Here is a 24,412-nt window from a genome sequence, read left to right as displayed (position 1 = left end):
TGATTCTCTCTCATCATTGATGTTTCTATCTCTCTCCCTCTCCCTTCCTCTCTGAAATCAATAAAATATTTTAAAAATCATTTTGTGTTTATATTCTTTTATAAAAGCATTTTGGATACAGAAAAAAAAAATCATTGGCCACATGGTTGAACTCAATCTCTAGCCCCCTCTCCTCCATGGAGGCTGATATCACCTGACTCAAAGCCCCAACCCTCTAATCACATGGTTGGCCTTTCTGGCATGGTCACCGTCATCCTGAGTCAAACTTCATCATAAACTCAGGTGTGGTCTGAGGGATCTACCATGAATAACAGAAATTCCTATCACTTGGGAAAGTCCAAGGATTTAGAGGCTCCCTCTAAAGAACCAAGGACAAAGACCAGTAAAATTCTTTATTATACAATTGGGGTGTAGAGAACGGGGGAGACTCAGACACTTATACTAAAAGCCTTAAATTTGAAAGCTGGAGATGACTTGTCCCAGAAGAGCCCATGTGCTCCTCATTAAGGTGGTCTCAGGACCTTCTCTGCTCCCAGCTTGATTCACTTTCCCAACCCTTGCCAAATGGGCACACCAGCCAGCCATGCAACTGACATAAGAAATGAGTTAGCTGGAGACACCAGGCTCCCATCCACCCACCACCTGCTCCCCAGAGCGCCCGGAGCAGAAGACAAGCCACTGGACAGGCCCCTAGCAGAGACCTGCTGCTTTGGTAAGGCAACTGGAAATGTTTACATCACACCCCAGCTACCCTTTGCCAACAGTGAAGAGGTAGGAGGGAAAATATAAACTACCACTTTCCACCCCTGTCATGTTCCCAGGACAGGGAAAAAGCACCCACACGAAAAGATTTAGGAGCTTTTAATGCTTAGACTGAAAAATCACAGGCTGGGTTTTTCATAAAGTCATTGGTCCATCTCTGGCAGGGCAAGTCTGCCCTCCCCCAGGCCACAGGTGGAGGCTGAGACTTCTCCCCAAGGCCTTCAAGTGGAGGGGCTTCCCTTGTAGTGCAGTGACTCCCCAACCGGAGACAAGAAAAAAAGAGGTGTAATGAGCATCTATGTGCCAGGTACCACACAAGGCACTTTAAGTGTTATCTCAGTTAATCCCCACACCAACCCCATGAGGTAGGGATCCCCACGCTACAGATGAGGACCCCAAGGCTTGAAGAGGTTAATCAACATGCCCAAAGTCAAGTTCACAAGTCTCAACAGGTCTTTGAGCCTTCCCCACTCTGCCACACTGAATTCTTCCTCTCTCTGATCCAGCCTCAGTCTTCCGTAAGTTCATTCTTAATACCCATGCCCCGTGCTTTGTCCTGGTCCCTGTGAGGAGAGGGGTCAGCTGAAGGACACTCCTCTGTGAGAATGGGTGCGCATCCTGGCAGGATCTTTTCTCTGAGATAGCAAATAAGACCTTGGAGGTCACTCAGTTGAACAGAGGCTCTCAAGGAAACAGTGAAGTAAGCAGTTTGCAGGTGTTGCCTCTCTGTGGAGTTAGGTTCCAAAAAGGCAATGCTCAAAGGAAGGGGAAGAAGGCAGGAATCAGGAGAGCAAGACGGAATAGTGTCAAAACTGCCGTGGCAGGTCCCAGCAACCAGACGGCCGAGGAGGATCTTCCTGCTCCAGTCCAGGAGGCGTGTAGTCATCTGCTCGCCCAAGAAGGACCTGGGGGCCTTGAATGTGTCCCTCTGCCGGGCCCCAGGGGCGCTCATTTTGTTAGCAGCGGCAGTAGCCCCAGCTCATTCAGTCTCTCCTTGGCCACTGGCTCCCAGCCCTTGTTAGCCTGTGGGCTCCGGGGAGAGGGGTGCAGGAGCCCCTCCACCTGGACCTCGGGCATCAGGCCAGCCAGAGCCCGCCGTGCCCGCTGCTCCGCCAGCCGCCCCACGCCCACTACCAGCCGCACCCCCAGCAGCTGCACCTGCCGGCTGAGGGCCGCGTCACAGAGCCCAAGAAGCTGTTCTCGCTGCTTGGCAGGCAAATCGGCGGGGGTGAGGTTGCGCCCACTGGGAGCCAGGAAGAGCAGAGGACACAGATTGTGGACAAAACAGTGGCGGAAGAAAACCTCGGGCTGTCCACAGAGGTTCCGGAAAAAGCCCCAGAACCGGGCACCACTCACCTCTGACTGTGGGCACTCCAGCCCCAGCACTGGTCGCTTAGGGTGTTCTTGAGGAGGGGTCAACACAGAGCCCCCAATTCCCAACCAGTCCCGGACTACGCTCACTTCCCCAAAGGGTACCTGCAGAGGAGAGAGACGTGACGGTTCCAACTGGAGACCTGACACCCGTTCTCTGGACCAAATGACCCCTTTTCACTCTCCATGAGGATCTAGCCTGAACACCTCCCCCCACTCACCCAAAGGCCTGAGACTAGGATTCCTGGTCCTGTGGTTTGATCTTGTCCCTCTTTCTCCAATTTTTCATTGTGGACTGTGGTCCAGACCTATTTGTTTGCGTCTACCCCCACTAGCCCTTGGGACCACGTACAGGGAGTTCACGGGGATACCGGGCCCTTCGTAAGGCCTGATGGGTAGTACTGAGGACGAATGGATGGTCTGAGACAGAAAGGCGGCCAGGGTTAGAGGAGGCACAAGGACAGGGCTGACCACTGCTCTCTGGGTGCCCTCTCAGCCCCACGCCTCAGGCTGTCATTTCCATCGATCATCATTGACCACCTTTCATCCCCCAGTTGGGGTCAATAAAAGCGATTGAGCCTCCTGCCCTGAAGCCTCTTCCCCTCCCCCACCTGCCAAGCACCCCGCCAAGGGGCAGTCACTCATCCTGGGGCCTGAGAGGTACGCAGGCAGGCCCTGAAGCCTGCTCTGGTCTGAACCTCTCCTCAGCTAAGAAACAGAGCCCAGGCTGCCTGAAGACGCTGCATCGATTCCATACCGACCCGTCAACCAGTCTCTCCTGAGGGCCCAGTAGTCCTGGTTCCTCTCCTGATCCCAACCACATTCTAGGGAGAAGGGAGATCCGGTAAGGTAAGGATGGGGCTGGCGGAAGGAAGGGCTCTCAGAGGCAATTAGCAGACAGCTCACAGAGGAAACGGAACTACCATTAATGTCCTTGGTTAACGACGGGCAGTGAGGCCAGGAGAACGTCTGAGACCCACAGGAGCCAGTGTGTGTATTGGGAAGGGATGGGAGCCCCGCACAGCCGCACACATTCTCCTCCTCCACAGCACATGCAGCCAAGCATCCCCCCTGAGCTTCCCACTCCACCCACCAGGGACAGCCAAGCCCTTTACCCCAGTCTGGGCCATGCCAAAGGGTCCCGGGTTCATGCCCAGGAAGAGCACTTGCTTGGGGCCCTGGCAGTAGCGGGTCACGTAGCTGCGATGTGGCTCCCACGCATATTCCACAGGATTGTAGATAATGCCCACGGGCTCAGAAAACTGCAACTGGCTCAGCTCAGCATTGAGCCGAAGTTCCTCCTCCAGGAAGCCCTCAGCCAAGCTTCGAGGGCAGAGCTGGGGCTCCACCAGGGTACCTGCAGGCTCATGAAGGGGCCCCGGTGGGAAAGCCTGGGGCACAGCCATGTCACCGTCACCTGGAAAAGAGATGGACAGAGGCCCCTCAGCCCTAGAGTGGGAGGGATCCAGACCGGTCAGGGCTCCACTACCATTTCCTGGACTCGGAAGAGACTATATCAGTCATCCCCCAACCTCCAGGCAGGACTAAGCTCATCTCAGTTCTTGGTAACGAAAGGACCTCTTCTCTTCCCCTTCACTCATCACCTGATGTGAATAACCCATCCCCCACTCCAAGCCTCCTTTCCATCAGGCTCGGTCTTGAGTCTGTTCCTAGGCCAGTGATCGTGAACCTTTTGAGCTCGGCGTGTCAGCATTTTGAAAAACCCTAACTTAACTCTGGTGCCGTGTCACATATAGAAATTTTTTGATATTTGCAACCATAGTAAAACAAAGACTTATATTTTTGATATTTATTTTATATATTTAAATGCCATTTAACAAAGAAAAATCAACCAAAAAAATGAGTTCGCGTGTCACCTCTGACACCCGTGTCATAGGTTCGCCATCACTGTCCTAGACCATGGCAAGCTATGGTAAGTTTCCAATAAATGTCTACTGGTGGCAAAATTTCAGCACCTTCAATGTCCCGCTTAACAAAACAAGCCCAGCCAGGATGAGCCGTGTCCTGGGAACCAATGTGCTGAAGAATGAGATGCAGGTGCAAAGCCATAGCTCAGAGACTAATTACTAAGGGCCAATTACAATAGCTTCCAGGTGGTAAGCAAGTGCTCCGTGCCAGATACACCCCATGGATACTCATAACAACCCCAGGAGATGGGTATTATTGCTCCCATGTTACAGGTGAGAAGACTGAGGCTTAGCAAGATCAAGCAACTTGCCCAGGGTTATGCAGTTAGTTAGTCATGAACCTGGGATTTGAACCCAAACTATCTGACTCAAGACTGAGCCCTGAATCACCCAAACCATCTTGCCTTAGATCAGTGGTTCTCAACCTTGGCTGCACATTAGAATCACCTGGGAATCTTTTTGAAATCCTGATTTCCGGGCCTCATCCTCCGGAAATTCTGTTTCTTTGTTATGGGGTGAGGCCACAACATTAGTAACAAAGAAACAGAATTTCCGGAGGATGAGGCCCAGAAATCAGGATTTTAAAAAGATTCCCAGGTGATTCTAATGTGCAGCCAAGGTTGAGAACCACTGCCTTAGATGATTCACTCAGCCACCCCTGCTAATTCTACAACCTCCCCAGCCCAGTCCAGCTTTTTGCCCACATTCAAGAATCCTCAGTGGTAAGTGGGATGACTACCAGACTCTCTTACAAGCAATGTAACCAGAGCCAGTCTCTGGTTTCCTCATCCAAATACTAAAAATAATAACATTCACTTAATAATGTTGATATAAGAGTGATTTCATTTATATGTGTGATCTAAAAGGCAAAATAAACGAACAAGAAGAACAGAAACAGACTCATAGACACAGAACATTTTAATGGTTGCCGGATGGGAGAAGTGTTGGAGGAATGGGTGAAAAAGATGAAGGGATTACATACAAATTGGTAGTCACGGTGATGTAAAGCACATCATAGGGAATATAGTCAATAGTATTGTAATAACTGTATGGTGTCAGATGGGTACTAGATTTATCGGGATGATCACTTCATAAGCTGTATAAATGTCTAAACACTGGGGTGTACACCTGAAAATAATATAATATTGTATGTAAACTGTATTTGAAAAATAAAGTTATTTTAAAATAATATTAATATGCCCAGCTGGTGTGGCTCAGTGGTTGAGTGTTGACCTACGAACCAGGAGGTCACAGTTCAATTCCTGGTCCAGGTTGCAGGCTCAACCTTCAGTGGGGGGCATGCAGAAGGGAGCTGATCAATGATTCTCTCTCATTTGTTTCTCTCTCTCACTCTCTCTGAAATCACTAAAAACATATTTTTTTAAAATCCTATATAATAAAAGCCTAATATGCTAAGTGTTTGACCAGTCATTCGACCATTCGACCGGTCGCTATGACACACACTGACCACCGCACTGACCACCAGGGGCAGACACTCCTACCAGTAGGTTAGCTTGCTGCTGGGGTCTTGCCTGGACTGGGCGAGATCCAGGCTGGGAGAGACAGGCTGGACACGCCCTGAAGCCCTCCCATGGTCCCTCCCCAACCCTGATCGTGCACCAGTGGGGTCCCTTGGCCTGGCCTGCACCCTCTCGCAATCCAGGACCCCTCAGGAGATGTCAGAGAGCTGGTTTCGGTCCAATCCCTGCAGGCCAGGCCAAGGGACCCCACCGGTACACGAATCCATGCACCAGGCCTCTAGTATAATATAAAAGAATGAGATGTTGCATGTAAAGGGGGAGGAAGGGAAAGGGGGAAGAGAAGAAGAAGAGAGGGAAGAAGAAGAAGGGAGAAAGCAGAGGGAGTATTCAAGCAAGCTTTGTAATCTGGCACAAGGCCTGGGAATCTGTATTTTTGACAAGCTTCCCCAGGTGTTTCTGATGGTGGGTGAAGGCTGAGAACCATTGTGTCACCATGGTTAGTAGTTTCTTCATAAATTCATATACCTCCCTCTTCAATGTACTTGAGATCAGAGGCCAGTCACTATTCAGTTTCCCTCCATATCTGCAAGGTCTTAGCTCTTACTAAGTAGTCAACGAACACCTGCTCAGCTCTGTCCATCCCTATTTAAACTACCTCCTACCAAGGAGCTGTTCCTGATGGACTCGGCTCCACTTCTACATCCTGACTCGCTGAAGGCTCAGCTGCCCACTTGTACTCTGCCCCTTCCCAGGGCTTGCCAGGCTCTGGGGTGTTTCCATCAGGTCTGGACCTCCCATAGCGTAGACCATGGTTCTTTCTCCCTCTCAACCCCTTGCCCAGGTTAAGAGTAACCCAGATAGGAACTCAAGGTTGACACAACAGCTTGATCCATCAACCTGTTCTCTGACCCTAGCCTGGAGGAAGAGAGGGGAAAAAATCAGGGGCCAAACTTAGGAACCCCTTCCCCCGTCTGATCTCAGAATTCTTTAACTGACCTATCCAGCTGGCTACCCAGGGGCAACTGGCCTCAGGCACATGCTGAGAAGGAAGCTGGGGAGGACTCCAATGCCTCAGAGGCTCTTGCTTTGCCTCTCCCCAGGTAGCACCAACATTAGTGGACTGGCTGCTCCAGATGCGGGATCTCTCTGGGCCGTAAGTGGGACCTACCTTTGATTTCAGAGACCTATGCTGGAGACAGCAAGGCTGGGGGTACACAAAGTGACAAGGGTTATTTCAGTGTTCCAGGGTTTCAAAGCCTGATCTGATAGCAAGAGCCACAGAATGGGTGTCATCTGACTCAAGTTCTAGTCCAGGTTTCAACTCTAAGAAGGTTCTCTCTAGAGCAGTGGTTCTCAACCTTGGCTGCACATTAGAATCACCTAGGAATCTTTTTAAAATCCTGATTTCTGGGCCTTGTCCTCCAGAAATTCTGTTTCTTTGTTATGGGGTGAGGCCACAACATTAGTAACAGAGAAACAGATAACAAAGAAACAGAATTTCCAGACGATGAGGCCCAGAAATCAGGATTTTAAAAAGATTCCCAGGTGATTCTAATGTGCAGCCAAGGTTGAGAACCACTGCTCTAGAGAGTCACTTAACTCTATGAAACGAAAATGAGAAATTCCACCTAACCTAGCACCAGTAGGTTTATTTTTTTCAATATATATGAGTCTTTTACATGATAGGTACTGTAATAGTCTGTTTCTTGGTGGGGAAGAAATCCCAAATGAAAAAAAAAACGTAGGCCAGGCTCATAAACCACTGAGATGACAGATAAACAACTGTAATACACTGTGGTTGGAGCTTTAATGTCCCCAACAAAACACTGTAAGAACCCAAAAGAGGAACTTGGAAGCACTATCTAAAGTCATCAAGGGCCAGAGACTTAAGACACATACTAGTAGATACTTTATAAGTCACAGTGTCGTGTCACATTAAGTGTAGAGGAAGCGGAGGGTGACCCAGCGATAAGTCTGGACACCTAGGCTTTCTGACACTAAACCCAGAAAGTGAAGAGAGAATGGAAGACACTCTCCACTCCCCTGTCCCTATGGGCACCCCAGGAATCCACAGGGACAATCAGCAAATCCTTAAAACCAATAATTATAATAAAGATAACAGAGCACGCGCTCAAAAACACCACTTCATCCTTGCTCCTGGCTCCGAGGGGGCAGACGACTAAGGCTCCCTAAGAAAACTCCGCGTGCGCCCGACGAGAAAGCCTCGCCCCGCAGGCCTCCAGGCTTCCAAGGGCTGTGCGCTCCCTGCGCCGGGACGAACCCCGAACAGCGCGAGAGGCCCCAAAACGCAGACATCCCGACTCCCCGCCTGCCGCCACCCCGAAGCCGCGTGAACCCCGAGCCTGCCCCCGTCGCCCCTGGGTTCTAGCCTCCAACTTCCTCACCTGGCCCAGCTGCCCATCCGGTTTCCGAGTCCTTTTCCCCGCCCCCGGACGCGGAGGACAGTGGGAATCGTAGTCCGCTCTGCTTAGGAAAGGTGATTGGCGTAGTCGCGGCCACTTCCGCCGGAAATGCGCAAGTCCCCGGAAAGCGTGCTAAATTAGCGCTAAGCGATGCTGGGGGTTGTAGTTTATTCTTTACTTCAGGGCTGAATCAACAACATTTGAGAAGTGAGGGCCAGGCTTTTTAAGGACCTCGAAGATCCTGGGTTCTAGCCCTAAAGGCATCAACCTTCCATAGCTCATCCACACACTTTCCCGAAAGGGGTTAAGAATCAAGGAGCTTCAACCATCCCAACCTCTCAACCCACCTGAGGGTATTAACATGGTTAAAAACCAGTTCTAGCCCTCCTGTTGCCCCAGGTGTAAGAGACCTCTCTCCTTTGCAGCCCTCCTAGGACTGTATGTAGAACATCCACAGAGGCATTTCTGTCATCTCGTAACAACTCCTTTTTAAAATATATATATATATATTTGATTTCAGAGAGGAATGGAGAGGGAGACAGAGATATAAACATCAATGATGAGCCCTGGCCGGTTTTGCTCAGTGGATAGAGCGTCAGCCTGTGGACTGAAGGGTCCCAGGTTCGATTCCGGTCAAGGGCATATGCCCGGATTGTGGGCTTGATCCCCAATGTGGGGAGTGCAGGAGGCAGCTGATCGATGATTCTCTCTCATCATTGATATTTCTATCTCTCTCTTCCTCTCCCTTCCTCTCTGAAATCAATAAAAAGATATTTTTTTTAAAAAAATCAATGATGAGAAAGAATCATTGATCGGTTGCCTCCTGCATGCCTCCTCCTTGGAATCAAGCCCACGACCTGGGCATGTGCCCTGCCTGGGAATCACACTGTGACCTCCTAGTTCATACATAGGTGGATGTTCAACCACTGAGTAACACCAGCCAGTCAGGGCAGCTAACAAGTCATAATAATGGCTTTAAGTCTCCATGGCTTTACCATTTGACTTCTCTCTCCCCTCTGCACTACTATTTGCCCAGCATTATAACCTCCCATCATTCCCAACCCTCTCCTTCAAATACTATGTCCAGGACACCACTACTGACCCATTGCAATCCCATGGCTGCATTCCTAATAGTCCATTCCTTCCCACCTCCGCAACCCAATACCAGTGTGCAAAGCTGTCCCACTCATAGTTTTGTTCTTGTCCTTTGTCTGGGTCTGTCTCTGTTTCATTAGACTGGAACCCCCTGAAATCAGTGATCTAGATTCCTCCCACCTCCATCCCTTGCACACATCAGCACAGCCATGACTGAGATCAGGAAGAAGCCAGGTCTCCCTGCAGGTAGTAAGGAAGGAGACCAATAAACCCAGAACAGGAAGAAGTGAGAAAACAAGGATGCTACCCCCTTCCCAAGCCTCCCCTGCTCTCCTACTAACAGACAAAAAATTAGTGAGTGCAGCAGGAGCTTCAGGGAACTATGAGCAGTGACACACTGATACCAAAGGTGAGAAACTACTCTCAACCTTACAAGACTTTGGAAACTTAATTACTCATCCACCTGGCAAAGTCCATTACTTCTTGAGCTTTCATTTGTGTCAGAGTCTCTCCCTCTCTGTGTCTTGGCCTTTCTCTCCCCAAATAAATCTATCTCTATCTCTAGCCTCTTCTAATCTGTGTGACTCTATCTCTCTTTGTGTACATCTATTTCCCTGTATCTGCTTCATTCCTTTTCTCTGGAATGACTGAAATAAGAGTACCCTGAGCTTCCAGAACTGACACCTCCCGCAGGTTCCTCTATCTCTGTACATCTATGTACTTGTGTGTTTCTTAACAAAAATTAGTATGAAATGGGGAACAGTGTTTAAGAATTCTAGGAGCTTCACCATCCCTTAGACAACCTTCCTGCCCACCCCACCCCTCTGCCCTTGCTTGCCAAGCACTTCCGGTTTTTCATCATGGAAGCCCCTACACACTGCAAGTCAGACATTCCAACTTGAGTGAAATGAGTGACAGACAAATGAAGATCCCTAGAACCCCAGGCCCAATTTCAACTTCCTGGAAGACTTGGATAACTGTTTGTGTCCCTGTAAGGCCATTCACCCCAAGGAGCCCAGAGATAGGGGTCCAGACATAGGAAGAAATTGAGTTTTGGGGAACCCACAGTAAGTCCCTATAGCTGACCCAAGAGGGACCTAGGACCTTTCTCTGCCTCTAGCCCAAGCTACTCCTCCCTACCGAGTGAGTCCCTCTGAGGGAAGATGGAAGGAGGGGCTCCACACCTCCATGCTTAGAAATAGACACCCATAAACTTTCCAGAGACAGAGCCTGAGAGATGCACTGGGCTGAGGTGGGGCCCTCACAACGTGCCTTGTCCTTGTCTTAGACTCCTGGCCTCTGGGAAATCTCCAAGTGACTGGCTGCTGGCTTATGGATAGAGCCTTATGGATAGAAGCAGACTCAGCTGTGGCCTGGACAGAGCCTAGAGAATTGGTTCATTCCTTAGGGGCCAGCCGGTCCTGGGACAGGGCCCTCTGCCACCCATCAGCCTGTTCCTGGGGCCTGAGCGCCGGCGGTAAGGGGTTAACTTCAGGCTTGTTTTCCTTTGGTTTCCTTGGGCTGCCTGGGCTGTGTTGGGCCATGAGCGCCATCTATCGGCCTCTGGAGGTCATAGCTCTGACTCCGATCTTTCAGCCCTTCCCCTGCCTCCATGCTCTGAGTAGGAAGGGGAAATTGTCTAGCTGCACTGCTCCAGCGCAGAAATAGATATTTGTAGAAGTGAGGGCCATGTTTTCCCCTCCCCAGGTGTCACCCGTGTCAGCTCCCACCACCTCTGGCCCGGGGAACCCCAAAGGTTTTCAGTGTTTGACTCTCAGTGGAGCCATCTCCCCCCAGCTCCACTCCCCTGGGCAGTTACCCGCTGGCAGTCAGCCCAATAAACATGGAAAGAGCATTGGAGAGGAGAGGTGACATAGCAGAGGCCTTTAGAGTGTGGGCCCTGGACTCAGACGGCCTGGGTTTGAATCCCAGCTCTGCCAACTTGCTAGTGGTGGCCTTGGACAATTACCTAGCTTCCCTGTGCCTCACTTAACTCAGCTGTGAAATGGGATGATCATTGTAATCCGTGTCTCCTCTTGTGATAATTAAATGACTTAATTACATAATGTGCTTAGTATGGTGTCCAGCACAGAATCGATGCTCCATACGGTTAGCTGTTGTTATGACCATGTGCCAAGTTCTCAGGCAGATGCTAGTCTGAGGCCCCAGGAACCAGGCCATAGAGCCATGACAGACACATGGGCACAGAGGACAAGACAGGCAACTGGTCCCTGGCTATTTCTACAATGACAGTGCCCCATACGGGCTAGGGTTGGGGGCTGGGAGTTCATGACTGCAAGGAAAGTACTTTAAGGTCTCCAAAATCAGCAGAGATGGGATGACAGAGTCAAAGAAACAAAGAACTTGAGATAAAGATATAGGAAGGAAAGATGTTAACAGGCCTGTAAAGCGACCTAATTTAGGGCAGTGGAGAGAGGTCCCTGAGGTGTGGGGTGAGGAAGGGCCACTGCATCCAAGTACAGGCACAAAGTCTCCGGCTTTGATCGGGCTCCGCAAGCTTCCCAAGATATATGGTATCACAGCCTCTTCCCAGCTCTGTGGGGACTTAACCCTCAAAGTATTTCCCCCAACCTGGTGCAGAGGGGACTCACAAATGCAGACAGCTCTCCGCAGTCCTAAGGCCCCATTCCCACCTCCCTTCTAGAATTAGAAAACCAGGAGAATCAGCCTGTGACAGGGTTCATTTGTTCCCATCCATCTCCCTGTCTCTGTGTCTTCTCTGCCTTCATCTACCTTACTGGGAAATGGGTACATAGGATTCTTCTCCAAGGGGAGAGAATGAGGGGTAGAGTGACACTCTCTGTTAAGACAGAAATGCAGAGCTAGTGGGGTCCCTGGTCCACCCTCACCACCCCAACGCCCCCAAGCCCAAGCCCAAGCCAGCACAGATGAGCTTTATGGATTGATGGCCACTTCACTGGAGGCAGGTGACAGCCTCCAAGTCTCCCCAACTCAGTTGTTCTCTCCTGGGGCCTGGATGCCTGGGTTCCCAGGAGGGGAGCAGGGACAGGCTGGATGGGCTGATTTGCATCGCTTACTTGGGAAGCAATTATCGAAGGAGCTGTCAGCTCAGTGCAGCTCTCTCCTTGCTAATCGGATTTCACCAGAGCCTGGGGCTGGGGGGGCTGAGTAATTTGGCTTGATGCAGTGGTGGGAGATGTCGGGCCAGGAGGCCAGCCAATCTGTCTGAGTGGTGTTAGAGTTGTCCAGAGCAATTATCCTGAGCGGACCACACAGACATCAGACAGACAGACAGCCAAGGGGTCCCCAAGTCCTGCAGCAGAAGGAAGAAAGTTACACGTTTGGCAGAGGCGGGGAGGAGTATCTCCCACAGGTTGAGCCAAATTAAGCAACTGAGAAGAGGAGTCAAGATGGGTCTGGGAGGGGGAAGAGGAGCCAAGTGGGAAGAGGATCCAAGAATCCCAGCTTCTGGCCAACCCACCACCCAGGCCCTGCCTTGCCCTGCACTCCCAGGGAACCCGCAGCAGAACAGGGACTTGACCAAGGATGGCCTCCCTTGCCCCCTGCAGTGCTCCCAGGCCACGCTTCTCTGCCCCTGGCTCTGGCTCTGTCATTTGCCTTCTCTTGTCCCCTCCTTCCCACCCACACTGCCTCACCCTGTCCCTCCCCAGGTTTTGCAGCAGACTGCCGACCCCCTCCCTGCCTCTGTCCCCCATCCCGCACCTCTCGGAAGTGTGAGAAGGATGATGACAGCAATAGCTAACCCTCATGAGTGCTTCTCCTCCATCAGACAGCACCCTGGGTGTTTGATATAGATCCTCCCATTTAACCCTCACACTAACGCTATGAGGGACCCTCTCTTCTACCCCATTTACTGATGAGGACGCTGCTGCTGACCGACCCTCCTGAAGGAGGGACACATCTTATTTCCTCCTTATTCAGTTTATTGGGGTGACACTGCTTAACAAAACTATACGGGTTAAGGAGGGACACATCAGATCTTTGCATCCCAAGCTACTAGGGCAGCCCTGGCATGTGATTAGTGCACACTCTGTCTGTTTGCTGAATCAAAGATCAAATGAATGATTGACCCTGTTCTCTACTTCCGGCTGACCGCCAGGTAACATTCACATCCCTGGCTGGGCCTCTCAACCTTCTCACATCCTGACACACACACACACCCTTAGCCTCTCAGCTCGACCTCCCTCACACCTCTCCACACACTCTGCTCCAACGCACCGGGGTCTCCTGCCTTTGCACAATGGCCCACCTTGCCCCCCTCGCCTGGAACATTCTTCCCTTCTCATCTCTGCCACTGAATCCATTCTACCCACTCGCCAAGGCCCATATCAAATGCCATTTCCCCTCAGAAACATTCCCTGACCTTCCCTTTGCTGGTGCCTCCCTGGTGACCCTCGTCCCTAACTGTGAAGTGTCTCACTAATTGCTAAAATGCCTGGTGGCCCCACCTAGACTGTGTTTTAAGAGGTCAGCACTCGGTCTCCTGAGCACAGGCCCTCTGCCTTGTATCCACTAGGTGCTCAATAAATGCCTGTTGTATTGACAACATGATATCTGCTCTCTGTTTTTGTTTACCTCATTCGGAGATGCTCCTATGGTGGGTTGAAGGGAGCAGTGAGCCTTCAAGGAAACCTGGAATCGGGTCTGGCCCTCACCAGCGTGTGACTGAGGAAGATCATTGCTCTCTGAACCTTGGGCTGATCTTTTCCTTCTTCACCTGTAAGAGAGGATGCCAAGGCCCACCTCACAGAACGTGCGACACATCCTTGTCTCATCTGATCGGACCTGTCTCCCCCCATCAATTCAGGCACGGAGCCAGGAGTCCTGCCACTGGGCTCCCTCACGCTCACTCAGGCATGTCAGTTTCCTGATGCTACCATTCCCAGGGGCGGCCTCTCCCTTTCCCGGGCCGGAGCCCCAGCCCCACCTTGGCTCCATTACCCTCTTAAAACGTCAAACCTTCAGTTCTCCCTCTGAAAATATTTTTTATTTATTTATTACATTGATTGCGGTGACATTGGTCAACAGGAGCATACAGGTTTCAGGTATGGATTTTTATGTTACAAGAAGAAAGTATTAATAATAAAGAAACAAGGCAGTGGGCATGGAACTGGATGCAAATTGGCCCCAATTCTCAGTCCAAGAAAGAGAATGCCTGAGCTATGGACCCAGAGAAATCCTGTGCTCGTTTGCATGTCATTTGCATTATATTTACATGTGATCAATTTCATGTTCAAATGCACAATCCTCCCTCCCCAGTTTTTCTCCCCCAGGGTCCCCTCAGCTGCTGCCCCATCACTCCCCCAGCCCTTCTGCCCCCAGCCCCGGCCACAACCCTCCTTTCCCTTCTTCCCACCAGGCTCCACAGCGCCCCCTCCCCTCCTTACTGGCAAGGACCCACTTGCCCAAACCCAAAATAGATTCCTGGGGTCTTACCCCTAGTTCAGCAGGGACATCCTTGCCTGCCCCCTCCCGCCCTGAGCCGGGCAGGCGCAGCAGACAGCAAGCGCGCCTCTCAGCAAATCCCAGCCCCATTCAGCCTTGTGATTAATGGCGCTGCCCTCCCCATGAACCTGCCTTTAATACTGAGGAAGTTATGAAACCGCTATACATCAGCAGCTCCGGCCCCGCTGCCCCCGCCCGCCTCCTCCTCTCCTCCACCCCCCACCCTCCAGCTCCCTCTTCAAAATTTCATTTGGGCTCCTGCCGCCTGGGCCCACCCCTCCTCGGGCCTTTGCTGGGGGAGGGGGTGTCTGCCCCTGCTGCGGTCCCGGTGAGGACCCACATCTCATTTTCCCTTCCTCTCTCCCCCCTGCTCCGCCCTCTCTCCCTCCCCCCCCCCCCCCCCCCGCCCCCCCCCCCCGCGCCCCTCCCTCTCCTGCCCGCTTCCTCCCCCGCAGTCCTTTATTTCTATGGCCCAGTGGGTTATACGGCCCAGAGTAGGTTCAATAAGTAACTGTTGAAGGGGTAAACTGCATCTCCGGACCCATTTAGAATTGCTGACATTTTATCTGCATTACATACATCACTCCGTCCCCAGCAGCCATCTCTCATGGATTGTTGGGGGGCGGGGTGGTCCTGAGCTTGGGAAGATGGTGGGGAAACGAGGTGGAGGTGGGGAGACAGCACTTCCTCCACACCCTCTCCCCGGGCCTCTCCCAGCCACCGGGGAGGCTGCGCAGGTGGGACCCTCGGGCAGGTGCTGGCAGGAGCTGGTACCCGAGCCTTCTCATGCCCATCGCCGCCACCACACATCAAAAGGCCTTTTCCTGTCAGGCTGCCCATCTCCCCGCGTACTCCCTCCCAGGGGCTCCTACACAGGAGATTACGAAGGCGCTGCTTAGTCTCTTGTACCTGGCCTATTCTAATATTTCCCACACCTCCCTTTTGGGAAGTCCCCCTGAATGTCTAACCAGTGTGCCTCATGCTGCAGTCATTATTTTCTTCTTGCTTTGCCCTTAGAAGATTGAAATGCAGTATTGGCTCTCAAATGAATTAAATCCTTTGTTCCAATGCCTGAGCAATTCTAAATATAGTCACCTGCCCACACTCCTGAGTCTTATCAATATGATAGGAGGCAGAGGGTGGGGCCACCCCTAAAAAGAGGAAATGGAGACTCAGATTCAGGAGGAGGAAAAAGAAGAGCCTGTCTAAGATCAGGAGGTAGAGACCCATGGATACCGCAACCCCCAGGGGCAGTTTTCTCTCCCAGAGAGATGGCCAAGGCAGAGGGCAGCGACGGGTAGAGAGGTCTGGACCAAGAGACAACAAACAGCAGGAGAGGGGAGGGAGCTGGGAGAGAGACAGGCAAACAAAGAGACAAACAAACAAAGAGCTAGACAGACAAAGGGACCGTCAGCCAGGGACAGGCCGACAAGCGAGAAGAAACCGACAGAGCGGCACTGGTCCTGCGCGTCCCAGGCGGGGCAGCAGGAGAAGGGCCCTGTCTGTCTCCGTCGGTCAGGGTCTCTGCTGGAATCTCAGGGTCTCTGGGGCTGCTTGCTCACTGTGTCTGCATATCCATTTTCCCGGGTATTTTTGTTCTCCATACCCTGGCCCTTCCCCGTCAGTCTCCCTGTCCGTCCCATCCCAGCTGCTCTTTCTATCTCAGGCCATCTTCCTGCCCTGCCCCTCACGCTCCCTCTCAGGGAGATTCAGACTCTTCCTGTGGGCTTTGGGGGGCGACTACAGGAACTGGGCCAGTCCTCAGGGATGAACCGGAGGGACAGCTCCCAAGCCTGCAGAAAGGACAGGAAAGAGCAGTTGGGACTGTGTCCCCAGGTCTCGCGAGGCTCAGCCAGTGAGGCAGGAGGAGCCCCAGCAGGGGAGGTGAGAGGACCCTCTGCCCCACCCTCCTGTGGCTCAACTTCAGACAAAACAGACCTCAAGCAGTGGGTCTAGCAGGGAGTGGCTAATTTACATGTTGTTTGCATCTCGTTTGCATGCCCCTGATTCCCAGTCAGCCCTTTCCAAGTCCAGGCTCTCTCCTAGCTCAGTCTGGCCCCTAGGGAGGTTGGGGTTGGGGGCGGGGACAGAGGGTGGGTAGGAGTGAGGTCGGTGGCCATGGGTCTTTCTCCCACACCTCCTGCCAGCACCAGTCACATCCCTGCCCGGCCACAGCCGCCTTATCTCCTGCCCTAAAGCCAGCCCCCAATGCCCCCGTGTGCCAGCTACACACTGACCTCCAGACGTGACTTTCACTGTCCTGCCTCTGACCTTTGTCCCCACGTTTCCCCCACCTCCCCCACCCCTCTCTGTTTAGCTCAATCACCATAGTTTAAGGCCAGGCAACAAGCCCTCCTCTTCCAGGAAGACCCCCTTGGTCATCCATCCCAGAATGACCATAACACTACAGTTCTCAATCCTGGAAGGCACTTCAAGAAACCACACCGTTTGTCTTACCTTGTCTTCAGGGAGATGATGCAACACTATCCCCATTTTGTAGATGAAACAACTGAGGCCCAGGGTCACTAAAGTAAGTTTCCCGGGACAGTATAGGCAACAAGACAGAGGAGATGGGAGCCCAGGGCACTCTTCCTAATGTCCCCGGTCCTACCCTCTCCTTGTCATTCATTTGGCCAAGAGCAATGCACTGTTCTGGACCCCCTTGTCTGGCCAGTGAGCTAACCACCAGACACTGTTGTTTAGCTTTTTCTGGACTGGGATTTTAGTCTCCCACAAGTTCCCTGGGCTCCGGCCACACAGAACTCCTGGCAGCTCCTGAATTCTCCTCGCCTTTTCTTAGCAGCATACATTTGCCCCTGGTGGTTCTTCTGACAGGACTGCCTTTCTTCCCACACCGTTATGAACAGGGAATACTCCAGCTCATGCCTCAAAACCCAGCTCAGCGCTCACCTCCTCGAGTGAAGTCTTCCCTGATGTCCTCCCAGGCTCCCCAGCACTGTCACAAGGCTGCTGACAGCCCAGCCTCCCTCCTTCACCACAAGTCGTTCAAGGGCAAGAACCATCATGTCCTATTCAGCCCTGTCTCCGGAGCACACATTGTTTAATTGGACCAATTTCCATTACCACCTTCCTTCCCCAACCCGGTCCATGGAACAGAGGCATCAACCTCCTGGGAAAGTCAAGAAGGAGGAGCAGAAGTTGGGGCAACATAAGGCCCAGGAGAGAGGCCAGGGGGGGCAGGATGTGCATTTCTTGATTTTTTAAGGAATCCCTTTCACCTAGCTTAATGCTGAATGAATGAATGAATGGCCAGATTCCATTACCACCTTCCTTCCCCAACCTGGTCCATGGAACAGAGGCATCAACCTCCCGGGAAAGTCAAGAAGGAGGAGCAGAAGTTGGGGCAAGAGAAGGCCCAGGAGAGAGGCCAGGGGGGGCAGGATGTGCATTTCTTGATTTTTTAAGGAATCCCTTTTACCTAGCTTAATGCTGAATGAATGAATAAATGAATGAATGGATGAATGGATGAATGGAGGAAGATAGAGGAACAGAATGATGGGGAGAAGCAGGAGAAGGAAGAAAAGAGGTGGGGTGAGGAGCAGAAGGGAGAAAAGTCAGAGAAGGGCAATGAAGAAAGAGGGAGGGAAGCAAAGAGAAGGAGGGAACCCAAACTTTTGATCTTCAAGCATGTCCAGCAGAGACCCAATCTTTGGGCCTTAGTAGCATTCCTGCCCCCATTTTCCTGTCTGGGAATGGGCACATCTCCCCTTCTCCAAGAACAAGCGAGCCTGGGGAGGGGTGTGGAGGCTGGAAGCACCTGCCCTGCTCAGTGCCTTCGGGCCCATTCACACACACTGTTTCACAAAGCTCACCTGAGAGGTAGGAGCTATTATTCCCACCCTACAGATGTAGAAACTGAGGCAGCGAGGTCTGCCATTTGCCTCCAGGAGGCGGGGTCTGACTCCAAAGCCCCTCTCTCCGCACAGCCCCAGGGCCCTCTCCGCATTGAAGACAGCCCAGAACGAGAGGCAGATGCTGTTTCACATCCCACTGGGGAAGTCGAGGGGCAGAGGGCAGAGGGGACCAGTCACCGGCACGCCCGGTGGAGGATGTGAAGGCGTGGTGTCATCTCCCATTCCAGGAAGGATGCCCCGGCATCACCTTAGTCTTTGCCCAGCAGGCTGATGATGTTCAAGCTAAGAATTTAATGACTTAACAGGGGCTCTGAAGAGACATTTAAGTGGATGCAGAAAACTGCTCTGTCATCTCGCCCTGGCCTTCCCTCTGCCCGTGGTCACCGGCAGGGGAGGGAGTGCTCAGGTGTTTTCCTTTGAAAAGCCCCACACAGATCTCTTCCATCTGAAGCCCAAGGATTCAGCGACATCCATGGTCCTCTGAGGCGTGGAGGTGCCCAGGGGCCGGGAACTGTGTCCAGCCCTCCTGTCTAATGCCCACGAGGGAAGGACAGGTGGCGGCTGTGGATCACCGAGGACTCTCCCCAACTCACAGAACCAGAGCCCGGATGAGCAGGTAACTTCCTGTGTTCAGCCTCCCTCGGATACCAAGCCCCGCAGCTCCTGTCCCTCTCTGTCAGGAAGTCCCTCTTCGTGTCTAGCTTACATTTCTCCTGCTGCTGCCTATCCAATCCTCAGCTGTGATGGCAGAGCAAAGTCTGAGCTCTAAAGGCCAGGGGATGCCGAGGAGAATAAATACTTCAGTTCAAGCCTAGGGGAAGGGAGGAGTATTCGTGCAAAAAAAAGGAAAAGGAGAAGAGTGGCTCGTTCGGCCTGCTCCCTTCCCTCCAGTAGCAATAGAAATGGAGGGTAGACAGCTGGAAGGACTTCCCGAGAGAAGGGAGATACTTCTGGAATAGGATCCGGATAGGCAAAGGCTGCCTCCCGCTCCGGCGGCCTCCCCGCCTGGCAGAGACCCTTCCCTGGCAGCTGCAGGAGGATGGCCGGCACTTCCAGAAAAGCTGCGAGTTCTGGGGCTGCTGGGAATTCTTGCAGCTCCTGCGGAAAAGGAGAAAAACCTGGTCCCGGAGCCCCCTTGTGGCCACACGGCGGCAGGACAGGCAGCTCTGCCTCCCGCAGCCCCAGCGGTCAGAGCCGGGCCGGGGAACATAGCCCCCTGGTGCCCCACATTCAGACAGACCCAATCCGCAGCCCAGAGCTCAGCTGACCCCGTGGGCAGGGTGGGGACAGAGGCCAGAAGGGCCTGAGAAGGGGAGGAACAGTTGGAGTAGATAGCGAGGGCATGGGTGCCAGAGCAGGGACAATGGGCAAGGCCAGAGTGGCGGGGTGCCCCAGCCCATCCCTCAGCCTCAGGGGGGCCCGCCCACCCCTCCCCCGGCATCCATGCAGAGGTCAGAGGGCAGGGCGTGGCTGTGTGAAGAGGAGTAGCTGGGGGAGGAAGAGGATCCTCAGCCTCCTTTCAGGACTGCTCTCTTGGGCTGTTTGGAAGTTCTCCCAAGCATCTAGCCTCAATCCTTCCTGCTGGGATTGGAGAGGATTTCTCCCTGGAGATTACTCTGGCTTTCTTCCGCTGTTATAAGCCAAACAAATAATTCTGAAACATGAAGATAAAGAAGAAGAAGCAAAAATTGGCAAGAGATGAGAGGGAGAGAGCCAGAGCCAAGGGGGAGTCAGGTAAGACAGGTGTCAGTCAGAAACAGGCGATGTGTATAACCCTCTCTCCTCGCCACCGATGAGGAAGGAACAGGGACTAGGCACTCCCCCTTGGAGGCGGGACAGGGGCAGATGACTGGGAGGACTTCCCCTACGAGGGTTGAGGAGGCCATTCCCTGAAGATACATTAGATTAGAGACTGGAGATGACAGGAAGAGAGGAAGGGAAGGGGAGGACTTCCCCTACGAGGGTTGAGGAGGCCATTCCCGGAAGATACGTTAGATTATTAGAAACTGGAGATGACAGGAAGAGAGAGGAAGGGAAGACGGCGGAGATAAGAAGGGAAGTGTCTTATCCACAAAGAGAGGAGAAGCCAACACAGAGAGAGTGGGGGGTGGGGGGAGCCATCCACCTGAGGGGTGGGGATCTGTCACAGAAAAGATCGGTCCACACAACAGCTCTGGGCTTCAGTTTCCTGCCCACGATGGAGGTAACAGTGCCCGTCTGGGGTCTAAATGAACGCAGCTCAGTGCCTGGCACTGTCGAAAGTCAAGCACAGTGGCTTCCTCCCCATAGCAGTGGACGAGGACTCGGAGTAGGAGGCAGGAGGGACCCTCGGAGATACTCCGGTCTTCCAGCACCACCGCCCGTCACCTGGCTGTCCTTCAGGACCACGGAGGCCTAGAGAAACGAAGCCAGGTCCTGACCCTGGAGCTCCGGGACCAGAGGGGCCCAGGAATCTGACTCTTAAGCCCCCAAGTGATTCTGGGTCAGCACCTGCGAACTGCTGACTTAGCTTCCTGCTGCCATTTTCCAGGGCAGGGAAACTAGGCCCAGAGAAGCAGAGCCACCTGCCCAGGTCTCCATCTGCACACCAGCCCGCCCCTACCCCCGCCCCCATGTGCAAGCAGGGCGGGCTTCTCACTTCCCCATGTTTCCTCCGCACCCAACTCCAGGAAAGGTCTTCCCGGCCTCACCTCCCAGTTGGTTCTGAGGTGGCTGAGGCCTCCCTCCCATTCTCTGGCCCATGTACGGACCCCTCCTCTTTCTTCACCAGGACCTGAGTTGGGCCTAAGCCTCTGATGTCCACCCCAGCCCCGAACTTATGGGAAGTGTGCAATAGGCATTTGTAGAATGAGCGACTCCTGGGGGGCAGGAACTTGCCTAGAGCCCCTGGGGAAAGGCCAGGAAGAGGGCTGCCTGCTCCTGTTCCCTCCAGTGAGAGTCCTGTAGAGAGCGGGGACCCAGATGCCTGGGCCCCAGTCCCTCCCCGCCAGCCCTCTGGGCTTCCTGGGCGAGCTGCTGGTTTCCTCATTTTCCAGGTAAGCACGTGAGGTCAGCAGACTCCTTGGGAGGTCGGGCAGTGTCAGTGGCATGAAAAGACCAAAGGACATGGGTGCTCACTGCACCCCCAGCGGAAGGCCAGGAGAGAGATCAACCTAAGGCTGCTGCTGGATACAGGGTGAGCTTCTGGGGGGCTCCAGCCAGCCTGACTGAGGCCCACCTTCCTGCTGTAGGGCCTCCCAGACGGGCAGCCCCCCTCCCGCCAATGTCAGCCTTGGGAGGTTCATCCACCCGCCCAAAAGTTCTCTGCAGAAGGCCAGGAGGCCCGAGCATGGGAAGGTCAGATTGCGCGGGAGAAAGGGAGTGGAGCTATCCATGCAAACTAGTCCGTGCCATCCGAAGTCACACCTGTGACTGCATGCTGGCAGGCGGGGAACAAGGAGGAGAGAGTCAACCATATTGGAACAGAGATGGGGTGAGATGCCAGGGCATAGAGAGTAGGCACAGCAAGAAACAAAGAAAGGAGGGGAGGAGAGAGAAACCAAGACAGACAGGATGGTGCCAATGCAGGGAGGGCAATGGCTCCCAACCAGGACTGCATCACGCAGCCTCTTATGGGAGCCCCAGCCCTCACTGCCCAGGCCTGGCCTCTCTGGGGATTCCTAGAGCACCCAAGGCCCTTCGGAAAGAGCCTTTGGCACCTGCCTGGAAGTCGGGAATATGGGTTCCAGTTCCACATCTGCCACAAATGTGCTCTGTGATTTTGAGATAGGACCCACCGCCACCAGAGTCAGTTTTCCCAGCTGGGGGCACACCAGGAGGTCCTTAAGACCTTCTGCCTGTTCTCCGTTCTCCACTCCGAGAGAGCAGGAAGCCAAGTGCTTAGAGAGGGTATCAGGCAGTGGTGGGGGGTGGAAAGAGCCTGAACTGAGAACCTGGACCCTGGGGATCCTCTTCTTTTACAGACGGGGACACTGAGGCCCAGAGAAAGCCCATGATGCCAGCACTGGAAGGAGCCACAGAGCCTTCGTGTTCAAAGTATGACCTGTGCAGCAGCAGCATCGGCGACACTGGAAGTAGCTGATGGAAATGCAGTATCTCAGGCCCTGCCCAGACCTACTGGACCGGAACCTGCATTTTAACAAGATCCCCGGGGACGTAAAGCTTGAGCGCACCGGGCCAGATGGCTACGTGTGTGGGTTTTACACGGAGCCTGGCTCCACTGCTTACTGAGCTTCCACTCCCTCGTCTGCAAAGTGACGATAAAACCTACATCACAGGCCACCCTGAGGAGTAGGGCCCATGTGGATAAGAAGTGTTTGGCACAGTGTGTGGCACGGGGTGAGCCCTCACTAGGCAGTCAGAGTGGTTGCTGGGGAAGAGCCGCACCACTGCATGATACATTATGCTTAGTGCTTGGAGCTTCCCCGGGACAGCCTGGTTACCTGCTGGCTGTGTGATCTTGGCCAAGGCCCTTGAGCTCTCTGTGCCTCCCTTTCCTCGTGTGTAAATTAAGAAGAGTCAGAGTGCCTTCCTTGTAAGGTTGCTGAAGGTTTAAGTCATTAAGTGATCGGATCCATGTGGCAACAACCACTCTACACATGTTTCTACTGTTGTTATTATCAGAGCCCTGATCTCCAGAGACCTAGAATCTGGGGAAGAAGGCAATCTCCTCTCTGCAGCTGGGCCATGAGGAAGAGGCCAGGGTGGAGCCAGGGGAGTCAGGGGAGGGGAAGACAGGGCCACTTCCGGGGCAGCCTCAGGGGCCCGGCACTGAGCAGGCACTTCTTGGGAAGCCCAAGCTCCCGAATGGGGCAGCACCCACACGCCTAGCTCGTGCTACACACAGACACGCACTCGGTAGAGCAACAGAACAGGAGCCTGGAAGCTCCGCAGCAAACTCGCTGTGCAAACCTGAACAAGCGGCTTGCCCTCTCTGGGCCTCAGCCTCCTCATGAAGAAAATGAGGCCGTTCGACAATTTCTGAGTCTCTTCTGGCTCTCACATGCACTCTGGTGGTTCTGGTACATTCTGAAACAGTCACCTGCCCTGTACATGTCACAGCATGGGTCACCACAGGGCAGGACACCCCCTCACATACAGAGACACAGGGGCAAGAGAAAAGCCCCTGGGAATCAGCCTGGCCTGACCACAGAGACACAACCACGGCTACTCCTCCTCGTCCTTAGCGCCTGCTCTCAGCAGGGCCAGGTGAGCTGGGGCACCCCCTCTCCTGCGCATCACAGTCCATGCATCTGCTGCCCCCTGCTGGCTCAGAGAGGGATGGCTGCCTGGTCTGCAGAGCCAGGCCTAGGAGCCTGCTCTGGTGGCTATTCTGCATGGGCTCTGTCCTTAGACCCCTCCTCCCCCTCAGCCGCTTCCCCTCCAGGATCCAGATGACAATTGTGAGAAGAAATGGGGGGAATAAGGCCCATGACTAACCCGGATCCCTCAGCAGAGAGAAGAAACAGGAATAAACAAATACACTGATATTTATTATATCAACAGACCATTAGATAGCACTTCATGTGAGCCAGGCACTGTCCTGAGTGCTTTACAAATACTACCTCATGTAGCCTTTGAGATGGGTACTAGCATGATTCCCCACCTTACAGATGACAGGAGCAAAGCAAAGAAATCCCCAAGTTACAGCCAACAGGCTCCCACGGGGGCTGTACCACCCCTCAGAGAGGAAGGGGCCGAGAGGGATCAAGTAGAGGTAGAGACACAACTACAGAAAGAGGGGGCAGGGGAGGGAAAAGAGAGAGCGGCAGGATGGCCAGGAGAGGGAGGGGAGGGAGGCGGGCTCCCCTTTGACCCGGGGGCCCCAAAGATGCTATCAGGCCAGACCCTGCCGGGAAATCCTTCCTGGATCCCTCCGCATTCCAGCCTCTGCTCGGCAGGTTTTACGGCCTGGCCTGGCGGTGCAGCCGGACACTGTTTATGGCAGCCCCATTCTCCAGCCCTTGTCTCCAGGCCCCAAAGGCATCTGGCCAGGCGAGGGGAGGCTTGTGGGGGCAGGGGTCCCCCCC

The 24,412-nt window shown here is 53.4% G+C and overlaps 1 protein-coding gene across 2 annotated transcripts; it reads right to left on the bottom strand.

Moving 5' to 3' along the window:
- Window positions 1–846: 846 nt before the first annotated feature.
- On the bottom strand, window positions 847–14,589 carry SMUG1 (single-strand-selective monofunctional uracil-DNA glycosylase 1). 2 transcript variants are annotated; one of them, XM_014542030.1, is made up of 5 exons: window positions 14,500–14,589; window positions 13,639–13,780; window positions 7,948–8,150; window positions 3,249–3,550; window positions 847–2,238 (listed from the first exon to the last, which is right to left on the bottom strand). In XM_014542030.1, exons 2-5 carry the CDS (start codon window positions 13,641–13,643, stop codon window positions 1,711–1,713), a joined length of 1,038 nt encoding a protein of 345 aa, XP_014397516.1. In that variant the 5' UTR covers window positions 13,644–13,780; window positions 14,500–14,589; the 3' UTR covers window positions 847–1,710. The 2 variants fall into 2 exon arrangements, with proteins under 2 accessions (XP_014397516.1, XP_005869198.2); XM_005869136.2 differs by lacking the exon at window positions 14,500–14,589 and having other exon boundaries at window positions 7,948–8,108; window positions 13,639–13,654.
- Between the last annotated feature and the right edge of the window lie 9,823 nt (window positions 14,590–24,412).

This window comes from Myotis brandtii, unplaced genomic scaffold (genome assembly GCF_000412655.1).
Source record: "Myotis brandtii unplaced genomic scaffold, ASM41265v1 scaffold29, whole genome shotgun sequence".
Classification (NCBI taxonomy): Eukaryota; Metazoa; Chordata; class Mammalia; order Chiroptera; family Vespertilionidae; genus Myotis; species Myotis brandtii.
This window is presented reverse-complemented; position numbering and strand designations above follow the sequence as displayed.